At 57.8% G+C, this 17986-nt stretch overlaps 1 protein-coding gene across 12 annotated transcripts in view; it reads right to left on the bottom strand.

The window, feature by feature from the left end:
• Positions 1 to 452: 452 nt before the first annotated feature.
• Positions 453 to 17986, bottom strand: part of AHRR (aryl hydrocarbon receptor repressor) — a 79264-nt gene continuing 61730 nt past the window's right edge. For 3 of the 12 annotated variants that reach the window (XM_085001749.1, XM_021077068.2, XM_021077070.2), the window contains 7 exons: positions 17188 to 17277; positions 10778 to 10907; positions 9727 to 9863; positions 7755 to 7954; positions 5012 to 5073; positions 4637 to 4778; positions 453 to 4191 (listed from right to left, as the gene is read on the bottom strand). In XM_085001749.1, the coding sequence (XP_084857875.1) occupies positions 3219 to 4191; positions 4637 to 4778; positions 5012 to 5073; positions 7755 to 7954; positions 9727 to 9863; positions 10778 to 10898 (1635 nt within the window). In that variant the 5' untranslated portion in view covers positions 10899 to 10907; positions 17188 to 17277 and the 3' untranslated portion in view covers positions 453 to 3218. Of the gene's footprint in view, positions 4207 to 4636; positions 4779 to 5011; positions 5074 to 7754; positions 7955 to 9726; positions 9867 to 10777; positions 10908 to 17187; positions 17278 to 17986 lie in introns of all 12 variants that reach the window. The other 9 variants (XM_085001747.1, XM_021077067.2, XM_021077069.2 and 6 more) reach the window with 3 other exon arrangements.

Genomic DNA, 17986 nt, shown 5'->3' on the forward strand with positions numbered 1-17986 from the left:
GAGTCCCCCAGTGCGGTGGCCCTATAAACCCAAACCTCCCAGCCCCCGCCCTCGCGGGGCCTCCAGTCCCTGGGCCTCCTCCACCTCCTGCCCCGTCTTGGCCCAGAGGCCGCCTTTCCCACAAAATCGCCGCTTGGCTATAAGACCCCAGCTGTTCCATCTGTGCCGCCATGTTCCCTCCAGAGGCGTTGCAGAATTTACCCAGCTCTTGGGTCACTTATCTGCACCCCGTCCCCTGTACACGTGCACAGGGGTGTCAGCGGCAGCACAGCCGCATTTCTCCATCTTTTTTTCCTAATGTGTCTTAAGCACTATCACAGGGCCTGGTATTCAGCAGGGGATGGACTGAAGGAAGGAAATGCACATAGAACAGCTCACTACCACTTCGCAGAGACAAAGCTAGAACATCTGATGGCGGGGCTTCATTTGCAAAATCAAGAAGACATTTCCACTTAAAGCAGACACATACTAACATTTATTTTACATCCATATTGCGAATTTAACAAGAACCACAGTATCAGAAATGCATTTGAAAGCTCTTTCTAAAGGCACTGAGAAAAAGTACAAAAAGTTACATTATAGTGCATCCAATTTTTAAAAATTCAACGAGTCAGTCTCCATATTGAAAGTTTTTTTCATCCAGTAGAAACTGCAAAAATATAAAATACAATTTGTGTTTGTCTTTTCCCTTCCATATCATTCCTGTATACTTGATTTTAATATGTTCTCAGCTACACAGCCAAAAGCTACAGACAATAGAAACATATAAGCCGGTAATTAGTACTGGTAATGACATTTTAAAGCAGAAATGGCCACGCCTACAGAAATGGCCAGATCTGACCTTCTACATTCCATCATCACCTTCCCCACACAATTTTTCCATAGGGGCATGGCTGTAAAATCACAAAAGTGCTGACTGGGGGAAGTTTTGTTGCCACCGACCCAGCAGAGGAAGGGACCAGGGCACATCAGGACCTGGGTCCCAAGCATGATGGTACCTTTAGAACACAAACCCCTCAGAGCTGGTGTCCAGATGCTGATTCCACACCAACAAGGCTTAATCTGCCTGTCCACCAACCGTGACCAGTTTGGTGCACGTGGTCCCAGGGGAGTGGCCACAGATGGGTGCTCTGAACCTCCAGGAACATGGCTTGGGTGCCACAGCCCTTGTGGGCAGGGGTGGCTGTGTGTCCTTCAGAAAGACTCCTCCTCACGCGAGGCTCACGCCTGCAGCTCTTCGGTTATGCGGGGATCTGGCAACAGTGTGCAAACGTGCAATGATGTCTCTCAATTCCATCTTTTCAGTCCGGGGTTTTCCGGGTGATGCATTTGGTACATGCGTGTGGCACCACCTGTCTATTGCGCCCTGAGACAGGGAAGTGTGGTGTCAGGTGCAGGGCTGCCCCAGGATATCCCAGGACTTGCCACACTGGCCTAGCCTGGTGAGAAGAGTGAGCCTGAGGGCATGGACCTGGTGAGCCATCACGGAGGGGCTCCAAAGGGGCTGAGCGCTGCTGTTGAGGTGTGGTACAGGGCTTCCATGAGGAGCGGAGCCTTGGTTTGAACCAGAAGAAAGGAGGAAGTTTCCGGCATCCCACAACTTGTCCTAGGGGTTAGATCTACAAGGAGGTGTGCCGTGCTCAGTGTGACATTAAGCAGAGGGGAGGGACGCTGAGCCAGTGTGGGTAAGAGCAGGAAGCGGGGTTGGGACAGGTCGCCATGCTGCCATCGTAACAGGCGAGGGGAAGACTTTGACGATGACAGTGGGGACAGCACAGCACCAATGTCACTTTTGCAAGGCCCCCGTGGGCTGGGCAGAGAAGAAGAGGCTGCTAGGCAGGGCTTGGGGTTCCCAGGGGCCACGAATTGACCACTCCCAACACCGGGTTCTGGTGGTTAACCTCTGTCAGTCCGGGGGAGAGACCCTCAGCCTCCCCTCAGGGGAAGCCCTTCCACGAAGCAGGCGGCCAAGGGGCATGGTCCCAGCGAGCATCTAAGTGTCCAGAAGACCCAGTCCTGCCCGCCCAGCCCTGAGCTTGACAAGGTGAATGTGCATTTAGCGAACAGCTCCAGCATTAACCCAGGAGCTGAACACTGACTCCCCAAAGCCACAGATGACAGAGTGAAGGACCCTGCATGGAACAGGGTGGGGCTGCAGGTCCCTGCTGGGGCCCAGACTCCAGAGGGAGGTGACTGGGGACAGGTGCTTGTGTCTGTAGGAAGAGGGGTCTCCAACCCCAGCACAGGGGGTCCCTGACCAGCTTTGTCCTGCTGGCTGGTGATTCTGGCCCCTGCTGTCATGTCCCATGGGGTGGGGTCACTCGGGAGGTGGGTGGACTTCACCCACGGCCATGAGCCATCTCTAGGTGGTGACTGCAGGCAACCTTTGCATCCTGTTTTATTCTTTTGCATCCAAATTTCCTGCACTCAGAATATGTTATCTTTACAATTTTAAAAATCAAACATTCCTGTCTGTCTCTAGTAATCCTTCCTAGGACAATGGCTGGAGTTTTCCCTGGAAACACCAGTCAGTAAGACAGCAAGGTGACCACATCCTACTTCCTTCTCCACCTTTGGTACCTCTCTCACTTCCAAACCCGGACTCTGTAAGGAGGCTACATGGCGTGGTGAGAGAGAGACAGCCTCAAACCACCCTTAGGGGCCCACTGAAAACACCAGAGAGACTTCTGGAAGGAACAGGACTCTATGCGGCCCCTTCTCCCTCGGAGCACGGCCGCGCGTCTCCAGCAACACCGCCCCCGGAGCGCAGGGCGGAGCCCAGCGCCGACAGCCTCTCTGGGGCTGGAACTCCGACATTCCCGCCAGGGCCGGGCGCGTGGGCTCCGCGGCTCAGCGGGCTTTATTTCTAATTTGCTGCCTGGGCAGTGGGTCACCCCAGATGTGGCTGCTCCCTGAGGTCCCCTCCCCGAGGCGTCGACCTGCCTGCACAGCGCAGCAGTGAAGCGGGGACGCGGACAGAAGGGGCTGGAAACCGCCCCGGGGCCGGGGACCGCTACCACTGGGCGCACGGAAGCACTGCCGCCGGCTGGCCCGGCCGCTCTCCTAAGAACTGTCCGCCCTCAAAGGGGGGACACTGTCATGCTTGAGCAGCCTTAAGACCATTCTGGACAAGCCAGCTCGGCGCTGCGCTGGCCGCCCGCGTCGACACCCCGAGGGGCAAACGCGCACGCGCACAGACGTCCGCTGGGCAAGGGGCTCTACGGCAGGAACACGCACTCGGGGTCGCGGGCCGGCATCCGCGTCGCCAAGGCACTTTTGGGGAACATCCCGGGCGCACCGCCCTGGCTGTGAGCAGCCCACGGGGGCAAGTCCAGGGGCTCGAGCTTGACCACCGGCGCGGACCCGGGAGCTCTGCAGTCGCAGTCCCCAGTCGGGGGCTGGTGGCCTCGCGCGAGGCGGGGCGGAGGCTCCAGGCAGGCGCAGGGTGCGGGCTGGAAGGGGGCTGGCTCCCTGCCGGGTCTGGGGTGGGCCCCCAGCAGGCCGCCGTGCCGCAGGTGCGGGCTGTACAGGGGGTGCCTGGCGTCTGGCTCTGTTTTCAGGTGCATCCTGGTCGGGAAAGTGACCAGCTGGCTCTTGGCCACATCGCTGGCCCCCACCCACACCTGGCTTGGGGACACAGAGTAGCCATCTGCTGTGTCCTCGGCCCCAGAGTCACGCTCCATCTTGATGGGTACGTCGAGTGAGGACACGGGGTTCCTCAGGGCTCCTGGGAGCATCGGGAGTCCGTGAAACTTGTCCTGGGCAGGATAGCCCCCCGCTGGGAGACGCTGCGGGAGCCCCCCGCCCAGGCCCCCCTGAGGGAAGGGGCAGCTGGGGGGAGGGTGCACCTGGCCCTGGTGGCCGCCCCGAACGGCTCTGCTGGTCCGGCCGGCGCAGGCGCAGGGGGGGTGCCTTGGCAGGTGACCGCTGGCTGGGTTCCTGGAGGCCACGGCACCGCCGGCATGGTCGGTGCCCTGTAGGCCAGGGCAGGGCAGGCAGGCGCCACGGGGCAGAGCAAGCACAGAGAACAGGTCGCTGTTGCTGGGGTCCAGCTTCAGCTTGGTGCTGCCATCCTGACCATGTTTCCCTGGGGTCCAGCTCAGGTGCTTCGTGGATCCCGGCGTCTCCAGGCGACAGCTGTGAGGGGGCACGTCCCTCCGCACCCCTCTGGGCTCCTCTCCTCCCCCATCCCTGCAGGAAGAGAAGCTGTGGGACAGAGCAGGGGCAGAGGGGGCCCCAAGGAAGGGCACTGCATCAGGCCGGTGCTGGCCACAAGCTGCTCTCCTGCTTTCGATTGCCCGCAGCCGTGTGATGCCAGGCCGACTCCTCCTTTCCTGAACGTGACCCTCCCACGGCCTCCCTGGTGCCCAGGGGTGGGGGCAGGTGGGACCCGTGGGAGGGGAGAGGATTTCTGAGCAAAGGCGAGGATGGCGGACGGGGCGTCACTCAGGGTCCAGATCCTGGGCAGAGCCCTGGCTGTAGCCCCCACTGTCCCCGGCCACTCCCCGCACGTGTGATGACAACCTCCAGGGTGAGAAGCGTGTTGTAGGCGTGCTCTGCGTGTCCCCATGTCTCACCAAGAGAGGGCCAGCTGCCGTGGTCAAGGCTGCCAGACCACTGTGACTTAGCTGCTTACCCTGTGGCCCCCTCAGGGTCAAGGACGAGGTCAGAGTCACCCCGGAAGCACAGGCAGGGCGCTCTGGCTGGAACCCGGCCCCAGCGGCAGGCATCTGTCGGTGCCCTGAACACAGAAAGGCCGTTTTCTCCATTGCTCCTTCCTGCGGGATTCAGAGAAGGGGGACTGAGCGGCACCAGGGCTGGAGGGCGCGTGTCCTCCGTTCAACAAGAGCCCTCGTCCGCGGAAGTGCTCATGAGAACAGGCTCTTGACCAGCCGGCTCAGCCAGACGCCAACACCCTCCCCACGGCACATCCATGCACCACACCACATCTGGAGGACACAGGCACTCTAGCCACTTGAAAATGATGAGGGTAGAAAATGGTAACAAGTACCTGCTACGTAACTGGGTTTTCCGTGCAAGTCTGACCCACACAGACTTGGAGTGGCTTTTGCTCTGCGAAGGACAGGAAATAAACATGTCAGTTAAACATGCATGGACGGCAGAGACCGCAACACGACAGGTGATGCTGCCATACCTAAGGCCAGGAGATGCAACAACAACGCAGGCTTTAAAGTCTTTGCAGATTGTAAAGCCTTTTCTCAGTTACAGATTTGCTGAAAATTCCAGTTCACATCACTTTTCAGGCCAATAAAGCACTAACGAATTTGCTTTAGAAAGTAGACATACACCTAGAATGATTTTCGATGTGTTTGTTTTCTTCCAGATGGTCAGAAAGATGTGAAGTAGTTCAGGGAGTCACCGAGAGCACTGAGTGGGTGATGCTGAGCCATTGCCCTGGGGGAGTGGACACCCCCCCAATGTCTCACAGAGATTATATTCTTAGACCCTAAGGCAGATGTACCCTGAGAGACTGTATTTTATTTATATATCAAAGGAAAAAGCAAGGCTCAGAAGTGTTAAGTGACTTGCCTAAAGCTGCCCCTCTGGCAAGTGCAGGGATGGGACTCAAATCCTGTCCAACTGGCATCTGAGCCAGAGCTCCCAGCACTGCACTGGCCCTATTCCTCCACCCTCCGGCTCTCTGTAGGAGACAGGGGTCAGAGACAGAGACAGGGTCAGAGACAGAGATGAGACAGACAGAGATGGAGACAGAGACAGAGACAGGGTCAGAGATAGAGATGAGACAGACAGAGATGGAGACAGAGACAGAGACAGGGTCAGAGACAGAGATGGAGACAGAGACAGAAACAGGGTCAGAGACAGAGATGAGACAGAGACAGGGTCAGAGACAGAGATGAGACAGAGACAGGGTGAGAGACAGAGATGAGACAGAGACAGAGATGAGACAGAGACAGAGATGAAACAGAGACAGGGATGAGACAGAGACAGAGACAGGGTCAGAGACAGAGATGAGACAGAGATGGAGACAGAGACAGAGATGAGACAGACAGAGACACGGTCAGAGACAGAGAAGAGACAGACAGAGATGGAGACAGAGACAGAGATGGGGTCAGAGACAGGGTTAGAGACAGAGATGAGCAAGAGACAGAGACAGGAGGTTGGAGCGTCAGCCTTGAGAGGCAGGTGTCATCAGGCAACTCAGAAGTTTCCCACGCAACTCATATCCTTGAAGAACTGGGAGGTCCTGAGTTGTTCGGAGGACAATTAGTCAGGAGGTGGGTCACAGACACGGGACCTGTGAACATTTAGGAGTGACTGTGTGTCACAAAGTCCCGTTCAAGGAAAACCATGAAGGACTTGAAACGTCTTCAAGTGACCACATGTTCCACCCAGTGCAATCCTTCGAGGGTCTCAGACCCCCGGGGCTGGTCCTCACAGCATCTGAACTCAGAGGGAAACGAATGTGAAGCATGTGCCCAAGTTGGTTAGGAATTCACTTAAGAGCAGAATTCAGTTCCAGAAAATCTCGGAAGCCATTTGCTTCTTTCTTAAAATGCTGAGTGGCTCTTCTTCTCTTTCATACAGTGCATGTCTAGGAGTCACTGCACTGTCACGTGGTGCGAAGCTTCCTAAAGCTCAGCAAACAAATCCTGGCCAGCCCTCCAAGGGACATGCAGGCGGCGAAGGCCACCTAGCCCAGCGCTGGGGAGGGGAGCCCACACAAGCGGCCCCAGGCGCGGCTCTTACCTGCACTCCCCCACACGGCCGCCAGGGGGCAGCAGGGCCCTTGCACTCGCGCCTCTGGGAGAGGCGATGGGGGGAGGGCCCGCTGGGAGGACAGAGCGGGAGGGAGGCTGGCGGGAGGGTGTCAGTCAGGGAACTCGGAGACAGCAAAGGCCGACGGGGAGGACTGCCGAGGGCGGGAGAAGGTCGGCGTGGAGGGCCGTGCCGCCTGCCACTCAGAGGGCCCTGTCACAAGACACACCTAGGCGAGCTCTGGCGCAGCCTCTGCTCTGTCGCATCTCATGTTGTGGCTGCCTCGCCAGTTATTCTGAGTGTTTTCCTGTATTGTGTTTCCCCTCCCTCCTATTTTAGGACATTTTCTATCTTGAAAGATAGATTTAATTTTTGAATGCGCCAGGAAACTGCTGTGTTAGCATGTTGGCACATGTGGGGCTCAGAGGCTGCCTCTGTCCCTTGAAGCCACCCATGTGCCTGACGGTAGCAGCTCCCCCTGCGAAGCCAGCCGGTCTCAACAGGCACTGGGGTCAGAGGGGAGCCGCGGGTGCTGGGCAGGGACCAAGAAGTGGCCGAGGGCTGGGGTCTCCGGACATGGCCCCACGTGGGGCACAGGGTGGCGACCGTTCGCTGGGGGGAGAATAAAGGCAGAGGCAGACCCACTGTCCCCCTCGCGACGTCTTTCTGCACAGCTGGGAACACCGTTAACATCCGCACAGCAGCGTAATGGTTCCCACAAAGTGACCCTGCAGCGCAGCCCTAACCCACTCCAAGAAACCACAGCCTCTGCCTTCGAGGCTGTAACTGGAGAGTTTAGGAACCGGGAGATGCAGGCAGAGTCTGCGGCCACAGTTCCCACATATTAGTGGACGGTTTTCTTTTTTCTAATATCGCTTCTTAATGAATGGGCTAGCTTGAGAGAACGCACATTTCTCATCTGACCGCTGGGAACGGAGAAAGAATGGGCGGAAAATGCCCAGCGCAAGGCGCTCGTTTGACCGGAGAGGCCTGCAGCCCCGGGGGCGCCTACTCACCCCGCATCCGGTGTGGCCGAGATGTCCACGCGGTGCTTAGCCCGAAGATAGGCACTCTTCCCGCTCACTTCCGCCACAGGAGGCAGGAGAACCGGCACCGCGACGCAGAACAGGGAGAGCCGGGGGGGTAAGGCCGCCCCCGACGGTGCCTTCCTCTTCTGTCCAAACAGGAATCGTAGCTTTCCTTGAAACTGCATCGTCTGGGGTCCCACAGACAGACAGGGAGGCGTGTTCACAGAGCGAACTGGCCTTGGACTCACACTCACAGGTGCGGAGGCGCGGAGAGGACCTCAGTGTCTCCGGCCTCCCCGCCGGCCCCCTTGGGCCCTGCGCTCCCACGCCTGTGAGCGATGCAGGGTCTCTCTGCAGTCTCTGTAACCCCCTCGAACCCTGGGCATGTTCTGTGGGTGTGGGAGCCCTCACTCGGGGCCCTGAACGGGCATCGACTTGGGCAGAGCCACCAGGCAGCTCCCCAGTGGGATTTGCTGGAGCAGACAGTCCCCGAGGACAGCTCCACATTAACCCACCACACCAGGTTATCACACCTTCATACACGGTGATAAAACTCAGGGACAACATCCTTTTATTTATCTAGAGCATATGGCGTGGATTTAAAAGTCAACAGGTAACGGAGTTCCCGTTGTGGCACAGTGGTTAACGAATCCGACTAGGAACCATGAGGTTGCAGGTTCGGTCCCTGCCCTTGCTCAGTGGGTAAAGGATCCGGCGTTGCCGTGAGCTGTGGTGTAGGTTGCAGATGCGGCTCGGATCCTGCGTTGCTGTGGTTCTGGTGTAGGCCTGTGGCTACAGCTCCGATTCGACCCATAGCCTGGGAACCTCCATATGCTGCGTGAGCGGCCCAAGAAATGGCCAAAAAAAAAAAAAAAAATTAAAAATAAATAAATAAATAAATAAAAGTCAACAGGTAACAGAGTTCCCATTGTGGCTCAGCAGGTTAAGAATCTGACCAGTATCCATGAGGACGCAGGTTTGACCCCTGGCCTCACTCAGTGGGTTAAGGATCCAGCATTGCCGTGAGCTGTGGTGTAGGTTGCAGAGGTGGCTCGGATCCCATGTGTCTGTGGCTGTGGTGTAGGCTGGCAGCCGTAGCTCTGATTCAATCCATAGCCTGGAAACCTCCACATGCCGCGGGTACGGCCCTAAGAAGAAGAAGAAAAAAAAGTGAGCAAGCAACTTTGGAGTTTGTAATAAAAGGACACAAACACTCTCTCTATGATGGAAAAGTGAATCTAGAATTGAATCCATTGACGAGCGACTCGGGGCTCTGCCTTGATGAAAGGATGACGCCACCACGTGGCTGCAGCCCCCCATCTCTCCATCTGTCTATGACTTGCTGAGGGAACAAATGCTTGCCAAGCACCTGCTGTATGATGGGCACGTGCTGGGTGTGGAGGAGTCGAGGCTGGGACATGCTCAGTGTCCAGCTTGTCAGAGGGAAAATGGTCTGATTCATGGTGTTTGAGTTTCTTTCACGTAAAAATTCCCACCAAGGCTGATTTCAAGCTACCAACCCAACGTCAACGGGGTCTCTAAATGCCTGAAGTTTCAACGCTGGGCTTTCATGGGCAGCTGCACCTGCCAGGGGTGGACAGGGACTCCTGACCGGCACAGAGGAAGCAGGGACACCAGGCAACACGGTGTCGCCCACCCTGCTGTCCTCAGGGCCTCCACTGTCCACGCTGGACCCTCCTGAACATGCAGGGACAGACCTCATGGTAAATACGACCAGACACTGTTCAGCCTGATTCCTGTGCTCCGACATTCAGTCAAGAGGAGACGGACCTGGACAGGACCCCGGAGTCGGGGGGACACGGCCCCCACCTCATCCCACTCACCCCCTGTGGACCCCGACCCTGCTGAATCAGGAAGCCCCGTGCGTCTCCCCAGGGCTGCCCAGACCCCAGGGGCTCGGAGCCCCTGCCGGCCTCGCCCCGCCGGCCGCTCAACTCACCAGGAAGCCCGAGGTGCTGTCCAGCAGGCAGCGCACGCGGCAGATGAAGCAACGCGTCAGGAAGGCCGAGTACTCGGGGGGCAAGCCCGCAGCCCCCTCCTGAGCCTGGAGCAGCCTCCCCAGGACGGCATCCTCGCCTGCTGCATTGGCACAGGTGGCATCGACCGAGGGGGACCGTAAAACACCCTGATGAGCCACTTGGCAAGGGAACCAGCTCTCACCACGGAGCCCGCGGCCCGGGAGCACGCAGCCCCCGTCCCCCTCCCTGAGCGCTGCTGCCCTCCCGCATCCCACGGGAAGGTCGCAGTGACCAACGCTGTCTTCGGTGCCCTCTGCCCTCAAAACTGAGTTTCGGTACAACCGCGCACGGGGCCACACGGGCTCCCTGACTAAACATCCTCTCGGTTAAACGGTACGTGTGGCTATTAATCCGTTCAGGTTTTTAGTTTTGAGCTTTGATAAAACTGCCTTGGCACCTGAGGTTTGCCCTTTTCTCTCTGCGTTATAGGATCCATCGTGCTGCCGTGTGAAGTTGTGTGGGAAGTGCCTCTGGAATTTCTTAGCCCTTGTGGGCAGGTGGGTGAGAGAACTGAGGCTCGCTGTCCCTGCACTGTGCCCCAGGCGACACCACCTCGTCCCCCAGCTACCTCTCCACTGGCCGCCTGCCCAACGTGTCGAGGGGGCAGGGCCACAGATCTGGGACCTTGCGGGGTCTCGCCCAGGAGGGGCAACCTCTCTGAATAGACAACTGTCTTTGGGGCTTTTTCCAGGTCAATCTAGCATGGGCCGGAGGAATTTCCCAGAAGACACATGTCTGGGGGGGAGTCTGCAGAACAGGAGCCAGTTCTGTGCCTCACGCCCTGGCAGAGCCAGAGAGGCAGCCAGAGAGGCAGCAGTGCTCAGGAGCCAGAGAGCTGCATGGGGGACACAGGAGCCCTCTGAGGAGGGGCGTGGCCACCGCAGCAACAGTAGGGGAAGGAAAGGGGTGCCCTCTGGGGAGGCGTCGTGTGTGTGCCAACCCCCCAAGGCGTCGGGAGACCCCCAGACCCACCGGACCCTGAGAGCAGGGGCTGCCCGCAGAGCGCCTGCGGGGGGTCCATGGCCCAGTGGAGCTGCCGGCAGAAGTCCTGTCGGTCGTCCACGTGGATGTAGTCGTAGATGTTCTGATGCATCACGTCCGTCTGGAAGGACACGACAGTCGTTGCAGCCTTACCTGAGGGCATGTCCGCCCTTTGTTCCGCCACCAACTGCGAACACATCATCCATCTGCCATGAAGAGAAAGTCCCCGGAGGACGCGGCCACATGGCCTGGACACCAGGCGGCCGGCTCACGAGGCGCAGATCCCGCGCTCTGGATCCCCCGGGCCGGGCGGCACCCTCGGGGCCGGGTTGAAGCTCAGAGACCAAACGGCTAAACCGACACCGACCTCATGGAGGGGTGCGTCTGCGGTCGGTCACTTTCCGCCCACGCGTCATACTCGCGTCACACAAGTCAGTCAGTTAGACCCCCGTGTGCACAAGTGGGAGCCACAGGGTGAGACGGGACCAGGCCGGGGCCTCCCGGACAGTGAGGTCCCTCTTCCCAGCACCCCCAGGCCTGACCGCTGCCCCAGCAGGACGCCGCGAGGACCGGCCAGTCATTGGCCCTCTCGGGTCCTCTGCCCGCCCACCTGCCAGGGCCCTGAACGCAGGGGCCACCCCCTCAGGCTGGGAAATGGCGGTCTGGGGCCACTGCCACGGGCTTCGAAGACGCTGCTGTTGCTACTGTCAGCAAAAACATTCTGCGTTGACGTGTGGTGAGGTTGGTGCCCACTCCGCACGACCTCAGCTGAAGCGTGTCATTCATCACCCACCTGCAACCCCAGCGGGACAACCCCCTCAACAGCTCCCAGGTGTCCTCTGGGACCTCAACCGCCCGTTGCCGAGTCTCGATCTCTTCTCAGTAGGGTCATGGGAATAACTAGACAGAGGGAAGTTCCTGGAGAAGCAGACCTCACAGTGAGTCACTCCTTAGACGGTGACAGGTCACGTCACCCAGCGTGGATAAGATGCACCGTCTCTGCACGTGCTCCTCCGACTGCGTGGCTGACCTGCTGGGCCCTGAACTCAGATGGGGAACTCAGGAAGGTAGAAAGCGGTGTGATAACTCGAAGGCTGGACCCTGATCACCCATGCGCCCCAGTCCAAGACTCTCTTTCTACAGAAAGAAGCGGACACGGGGTCAGAAGTGGTTGTTTGGTCAGTGCCGCCCAGGGCCAAGATCTCTGGACGAGAACAGCCACCCCCTCACGGAGGACGTGGAGACCCCAGGCTTCCCCCGCGGAGACCCGGCAGACCTGCCCCGCCTTTTAGTTCTCACACCTGGCGGCTCCCCTCACCCGGCCCCTGGTGTCCCAGAGCGAGGCTCTCCTCGTGAACCTTTGTGACGCAGGCGTGACGCGTGCTCTGCAAGGATCTGAACCGTCAGTACGCAGCTTCGCCGCCCCGTCGGGAAGCAGGACCCCGACAGCGTCTGGGAACCCTCCGCAGAGCAGGCGTGGTGAAGAGCCCGCAGGCCGGCCGGTCCTGGACCTCGCGGGGCGCTGGGCCTGGGGCACAGCCGCAGTGCCACGTCCCACGCAGTGCCCAGGCGGGGTTTGCTTCGGAGCACACCGCGCCCGTTCACCCGCTCGCGGCTGGGCCCGTTGCAGAGCTGCCCCGTGTCTGTGAGGCTCTTCCGTTGGCTGCTCACCCAGAAGTGGGGTTTCTGGGTCACAGAGCCTCAGCTTTAGGAGAAAAAGCTCAACGGTCGTCCCAGGTGAGCGTGCCAGTCCACACGTCCATTGTGACAGTGCGTCCGAGGGCAGGTGCTTTATGTTCTGGCCAAGATTTGGTGTTTTCAGCCCTTTAATTTGCGCCATGATGGTGGATGTGTCACGGCTTCTTTTTATGGTTTTCATTAGCACTTCATGAAGGCTAATGAAATTCAGTGTCTTCTGGCATGTTTATAGGTCTTCAGACGTGAGTGTGTGTGTGCGTGTTGCCTGTTTCTGTTTTTTCACGAATTTCCGCTGAGCTGTCTTGCTGATGTGTCACTGCTCTCGGCCTTTCTGGACGTGAGGCTTTATCAGGTGAATTTCTCCACAAACATCTTGCCCCCTGGCCTGCCCGTCTGCTGTCCTAACGGACCTGACATCGCCCGATCCATCAACCTCTCCTCACAGACAGCGTTTCTGTCTGTGACAAAACTCTTCCTCCTAACCCTCCTAATTCTGCCCTGTCATCTTCTAGAAACTTCCACCCTCCACCTGCTGTTTACCATGCACCAGTGTGAGGTAGGGTCATGATGCTTTTTCCATGCGGATCAGGTTCACACTGCACCATGTACTGACGAGCCCAGCACCTTCCTCCAGCTTCATCACAACAGGCATCCACTCTGACCGTCTGCTTCTGTCCGACGTGCCTGTCTGTCCGTCCTTGCATCGATGCCACACTGTCTTGGCCCCTGAGCTCTACAGGAAATCCCTCTGCATTTCCAATTAGCTTGTCAGTTTCCCCCCAGAAAATCTGCTCAGTTTTTATGGCAAAGCTATTAATAGATGTTATCCTATAACTTGATCTGGCATCTTTATGATAATAATATTGAGTTTTTCAATTCATGAATATGGCATAGCCTTTCATTTATCTGGATCTTTTTCTTTTCTTTTTCTTTCTTTTTTTTTTTTTTTTTTTGGCTGTACCCAAAGCACACAGAAGTTCCCAGACCAGGGATCAAGTCGTGACATGGCAGTGATAATGCCAGATGCGTAACCCGCTGAGCCTCCAGGGAACGTCTGACCTTTTTGATTTCTTGAAGTAATGTTTTCTATTTTCTGTGTGGCAGTACCATGTATCCTCCGCTTGACCAGGAGTTTGGCGCTTCTCCTTCCTGCTTTGATGGGTGCATTTCCGCTCTGTGGTTTGGATTAAAGGAGACGCAGCGCTGCCTCTGAGCACTGCGCGCCCTTGTTCTCACCATGAATCAGTAAACAGGCGCTGGGGTCCACGTTATTCTCCGGCGAGTTTCAGCAGGTGATCCAAGCTTCGCAGACCCCCAGGGGCTCCCTGCCACCCCTTTCGCCACCTCTCCACACTAAGACTGTTGCCAGTGGGGCGCAAGGTGTGCGCCTGGGCTTACCTGGCAGAGGAAGGGGGCTAACCTGCGGGAGGGCGTGGCTCTGACGACTCGGGCAAAGCTGAAGACCTGTTAAACGTGACCTTTTCTAGGAGAGGAAACAAGTTCTGTAGTAATTAGTGCAGCCACCCTTCGCCTCTCCTCATCTCCTGCAGTCTGGTCCCCACAAATGAGGTCAGGACATGTGAGCAGGCGGGGACTGTAGCGTGATGGTGACTCACCCTGGTCGGGGCAGCGTCCGCACCTTGGTCGAGACCCTCCTTCTCGGAGTGGAGGCTAGAAGCACAAGCATTTTCACAAGCGGTCTCTCGGGCAGGGACCACCTTTCTGTTTTGTGCAGAGAGTGCATCTGCTCTCCACGCCCGCAGACTCTTAACTGCTTCCTTCCACTGGAGCGCACATCGCCCGCTCGCATGGGAGTGAGCTCCCGCCTGCTGACCTCAGAGGGAACAGCCAGTCTCTTGAAGCAGCAAGTGTCAACGGCAACTAAAACAGAGAACTAACACCTCCTCACTCAGCTCAGAGGGCACTGAAGTACAAGATGCTGCAGCGATGCACCCTGGTTGTGACAGGAAATACCTGGTTCCTGACGTGTAAAGCATTTTGCACAAGAAGCTCACACTAGCACTAAGCTGTCTTATTGCAGTCATGTCAAGTTTGCATAAACCAGAGGCACTGCCAGGTTTAATGGCATTTGGAAACAACATTTCCTTATAATAAAAGGCAAAACTTCTCTCTCTCTCTTTTTAACTTATAATGCTTCAGGGGGGATAACCAAGCTCCAAGAAAACAAAAGGCCCAATTAGCAAGTTCAGACCTGGAGGCAGGTCTCCTCTGCCAGGGGCCTGCCTCCACAAAGCCAAACAGGGGTAAGACCTTCAAATCCTGGCCAAAGGCAGGTGGCTCTGGGTGTCTGGAGAGCAACTCGGGCACAGTGACGGGACTGGAAGAAATTCTGAGCGTGCAGAAGGTGGGCCCAAGCACATCTCTCTAGAACCAGCTCCTGCAGAGACATCGGGGGCCTTTTCGGGGCTAGAATCCCCGGGGTGCAGAAGGTGGGCCCAAGCACGTCTCTCTAGAACCAGCTCCTGCAGAGACATCGGGGGCCTTTTCGGGGCTAGAACCCTGGGGTCCACAGCTCGCGCCCTCCATCAGCAGTCCTGTGACTGGGTGTTGCATGAGGGCACCTGTCTTCACTGATAGGTGGATGTGGCCGGGTAAACGTAGCCCCCATGCAGCAACGGGACAGATGCAGGAGGGAGGCCGAGGGAGGAAGGGCAACAGGGCCAGCGGGGCCAAGGGCCGTGGGGGATGGACCAGGCGGCAGAGCTCACGGGTCTGGAGGAGCCCAGGGAGGAAGGTCCTGCCTGGCCTCGCCCTCGCAGGCAGACGTGCCACGGCCCATTGGATGGGCACCGGACTGTAAGCAGGCAGAACCAGGTCCCGGTCCACCTGGAGCACCCAGAGGTCCCGCCCACTGTGCCCTCCATGGGGCCGCACCTCCACCTGCTGCAGCCCCCCTCCCCCTGCCTGACTGCGACCCTGTGACCGATACCCAAGGACTGTCCCGGGCCAGGACAGGAAAGCAGCCTGGTCAGAGAGGGCCTGGTGACCACTCTGCAGGTGCAAGTGGCAGGAAAGTAAACCTGGAAACAAGTGTAGGGAGAATCACATCTCAGAATCACCCTGGTTTGGAAACAATCAAAAATGACACTTCCGGAGCTCCCGCCGTGGCGCAGGGGTTAACGAATCCAACTAGGAACCATGAGGTTGTGGGTTTGATCCCTGGCCTTGCTCAGCGGGTTAAGGATCTGGCCTTGCCCTGAGCTGTGGTGTAGGTCACAGACGTGGCTCTTATCCAGTGTTGTTGTGGCTCTGGGGTAGGCCGGCAACTACAGCTCTGATTAGACTCCTAGCCTGAGAATCTCCATATTCCGCGGGAGCGGCCCAAGAAAAGGCAAAAAGACAAAAAAAGAAAAAAAAAAAAAAAAAAGAAAATGACACTTTCATGGAAATTAGATCAAAGGCTCCCCGGCCTCAGGGGCTCAGTGGACTTGAGTTCTCACGTGGCAGAGACCCTCACCCTCAGGCTGTGGCCACCGTTGCCTCTCGGTTTTCCACCTGCCAGTGCGATTTTCGTCATCGACACCACACGGCACCCCTCGCTTTTATCACTGGTTCCGATCCCGCTGCGGCAAAGGTGCTGGCTCTGCGGGGCTGGCAGTGGTACCCAGCAGGCAGCTCCCGGAGGCCTCCAGCCGCCGCCCCTGCCTGAGTCTCGCCAGCATCCGAGAGGGCCTGGGGCACCTCAATGGGCCCTCCGCCACCCAGGACCTAAAAGGGGGCCTCCAGCACGTGCTCCTGCCGAGCACCCAGCCTCAGCCCGGCGGGCACTGCTGCCCTCTGCTGTCTGCGCCCCTGTCCTGCTAATCCTGGGTCGCTGGGCAGCAATTCTTTATACTAAACTTACATCAATTCTCGGTATTAAACTGTTCGAATCACGGCAGATTTCTGCCCCCAGAAGGGGCCCTGGCGGACAGACACTGTATTCATTTTCCAGGTTCTTTCCGTTGTCTCTCAGATCCACCTGTTTTTGCCTTACGCTCCTCAGGGGGAGAGCCAGTGCAGTCGGGCTGCGCCGGGAGCCCACTCGGGGCTGCGTCTGCAGGTGGCCTGGGCAGAGCAGCCTGTGTCCTCGGGCCTCAGTCGGCCAAGTCCTAGGGGCTGTGCCATCAGGGCTGTGACTCTGGGCTGGGATTCAAGCTGGGGCTCTGCGTTCTCATGAGAGGCTTCCTTTCCTTCCCAGAGGCCAGGCCAGGTCCCTCTTCTCATCCCAGGACCTTCCCTCAAGCCGGCCTCTAGGACCCAGGGTTGGAGACACTTCACTCTGCTCTCTCCCCCGGGTCTGGATCACCCGGGAGCTGGTCTGGGGCAGCGCCCACGTGAATTGCCTGCACACCAACGGGAGTTCCAGAGCTCGCTGGGTGCCTCGCGTCTGGGGCTGCTCAGGGAGGACAGGTCCGCTGCCCCGGCCCGGACCTGCCTCTGACCCGCAGGGAGCATGGGAGGCTGGGCCACGGTCAGCGCACGTCACTGCCCTTTCGACGGGGGACGCCCGGGACCCTGCCGCGCCCCCCACTGTGACTCCCCCCGCCCAGACGAAGCTGGATGTACAGGCCCTCATCTGACAGAAGCTCCATGATTTTTTTTAAAAAAAGCTTGATTTCAGAGACATTTGAAACCTCGGCAACCACGTGCGTTTCCAGGCGGCAGAACCGAACACGCGGCAGACGAGCAGCTGTGTTTACCTGGTGGAAGCCCAGGTAATCCACGATCGTCGCCGACGCGTAGAAGATCAGGCCTTCGGCACTCACGACCAGGGCAAAGCCATGCAGAGACTGGAAAAGACAGAAAATTGAGTTGGCTCCTAGATATGGTCCCGAAATCCCTCGACGTGAAAAGCCAAGCCCTGATGCTTGGTTGGTTCAACGCATTGGTTTGACCTTTCAACCCCCCGCCCCCGCGTTGTGGTTTGATTCACAACCTCCAGAAAGGCCCGCTTGTGCTCCTGACCAGTTGGCGACAGGTCCCAAGCGAGCGGGTGACGTGGGAATCTGGTCACGGTTTGTAAGGCTCAAGCCGTGGGCTCCTCTTTTTCCGGTGATTATCGACTGTGTGTGTTATAAAAGGCGGACATTGTCACGAGGAGATGAGACAGCCAGGGCAGGGACCTTTGTGTGAGTTCCCCATTCATGCACCTTCCGGAGCACAATGTTCTGACTTTTCTAAGAGTTTTTATCGGGAGAAGAGGCTCAACTCCATCCAGCAAGTGCTGTTTCTGCATCTACTGCAAGCATCACGTAAACTTTCTTCAGTCTCTTGATGCAAGTCAGGCACTGACACATTTTCTGATGGTGACTCATTCTTTCCTCCACGGGGCACAGCTCCTCTGAGCACGACTTTTAATATGCTCTTGAAATTGCTTCATTTCACTTAGGAAACGTTCATTTGTATTTAAGGAAACTCAGCCCACAAGCGTCTCTCTTCACTTCTGTGACCAGTAAACGGATCACCAAAGAGCGACTGGCCTCCCTGCATCTTCCGGGG

This window comes from Sus scrofa, chromosome 16 (assembly GCF_054392235.1).
Source record: "Sus scrofa isolate SSC_HxYL_T2T_F1_AM1 chromosome 16, Sscrofa_HxYL_maternal_Yorkshire_Landrace_v2.0, whole genome shotgun sequence".
In the NCBI taxonomy this organism is placed as follows: domain Eukaryota; kingdom Metazoa; phylum Chordata; class Mammalia; order Artiodactyla; family Suidae; genus Sus; species Sus scrofa.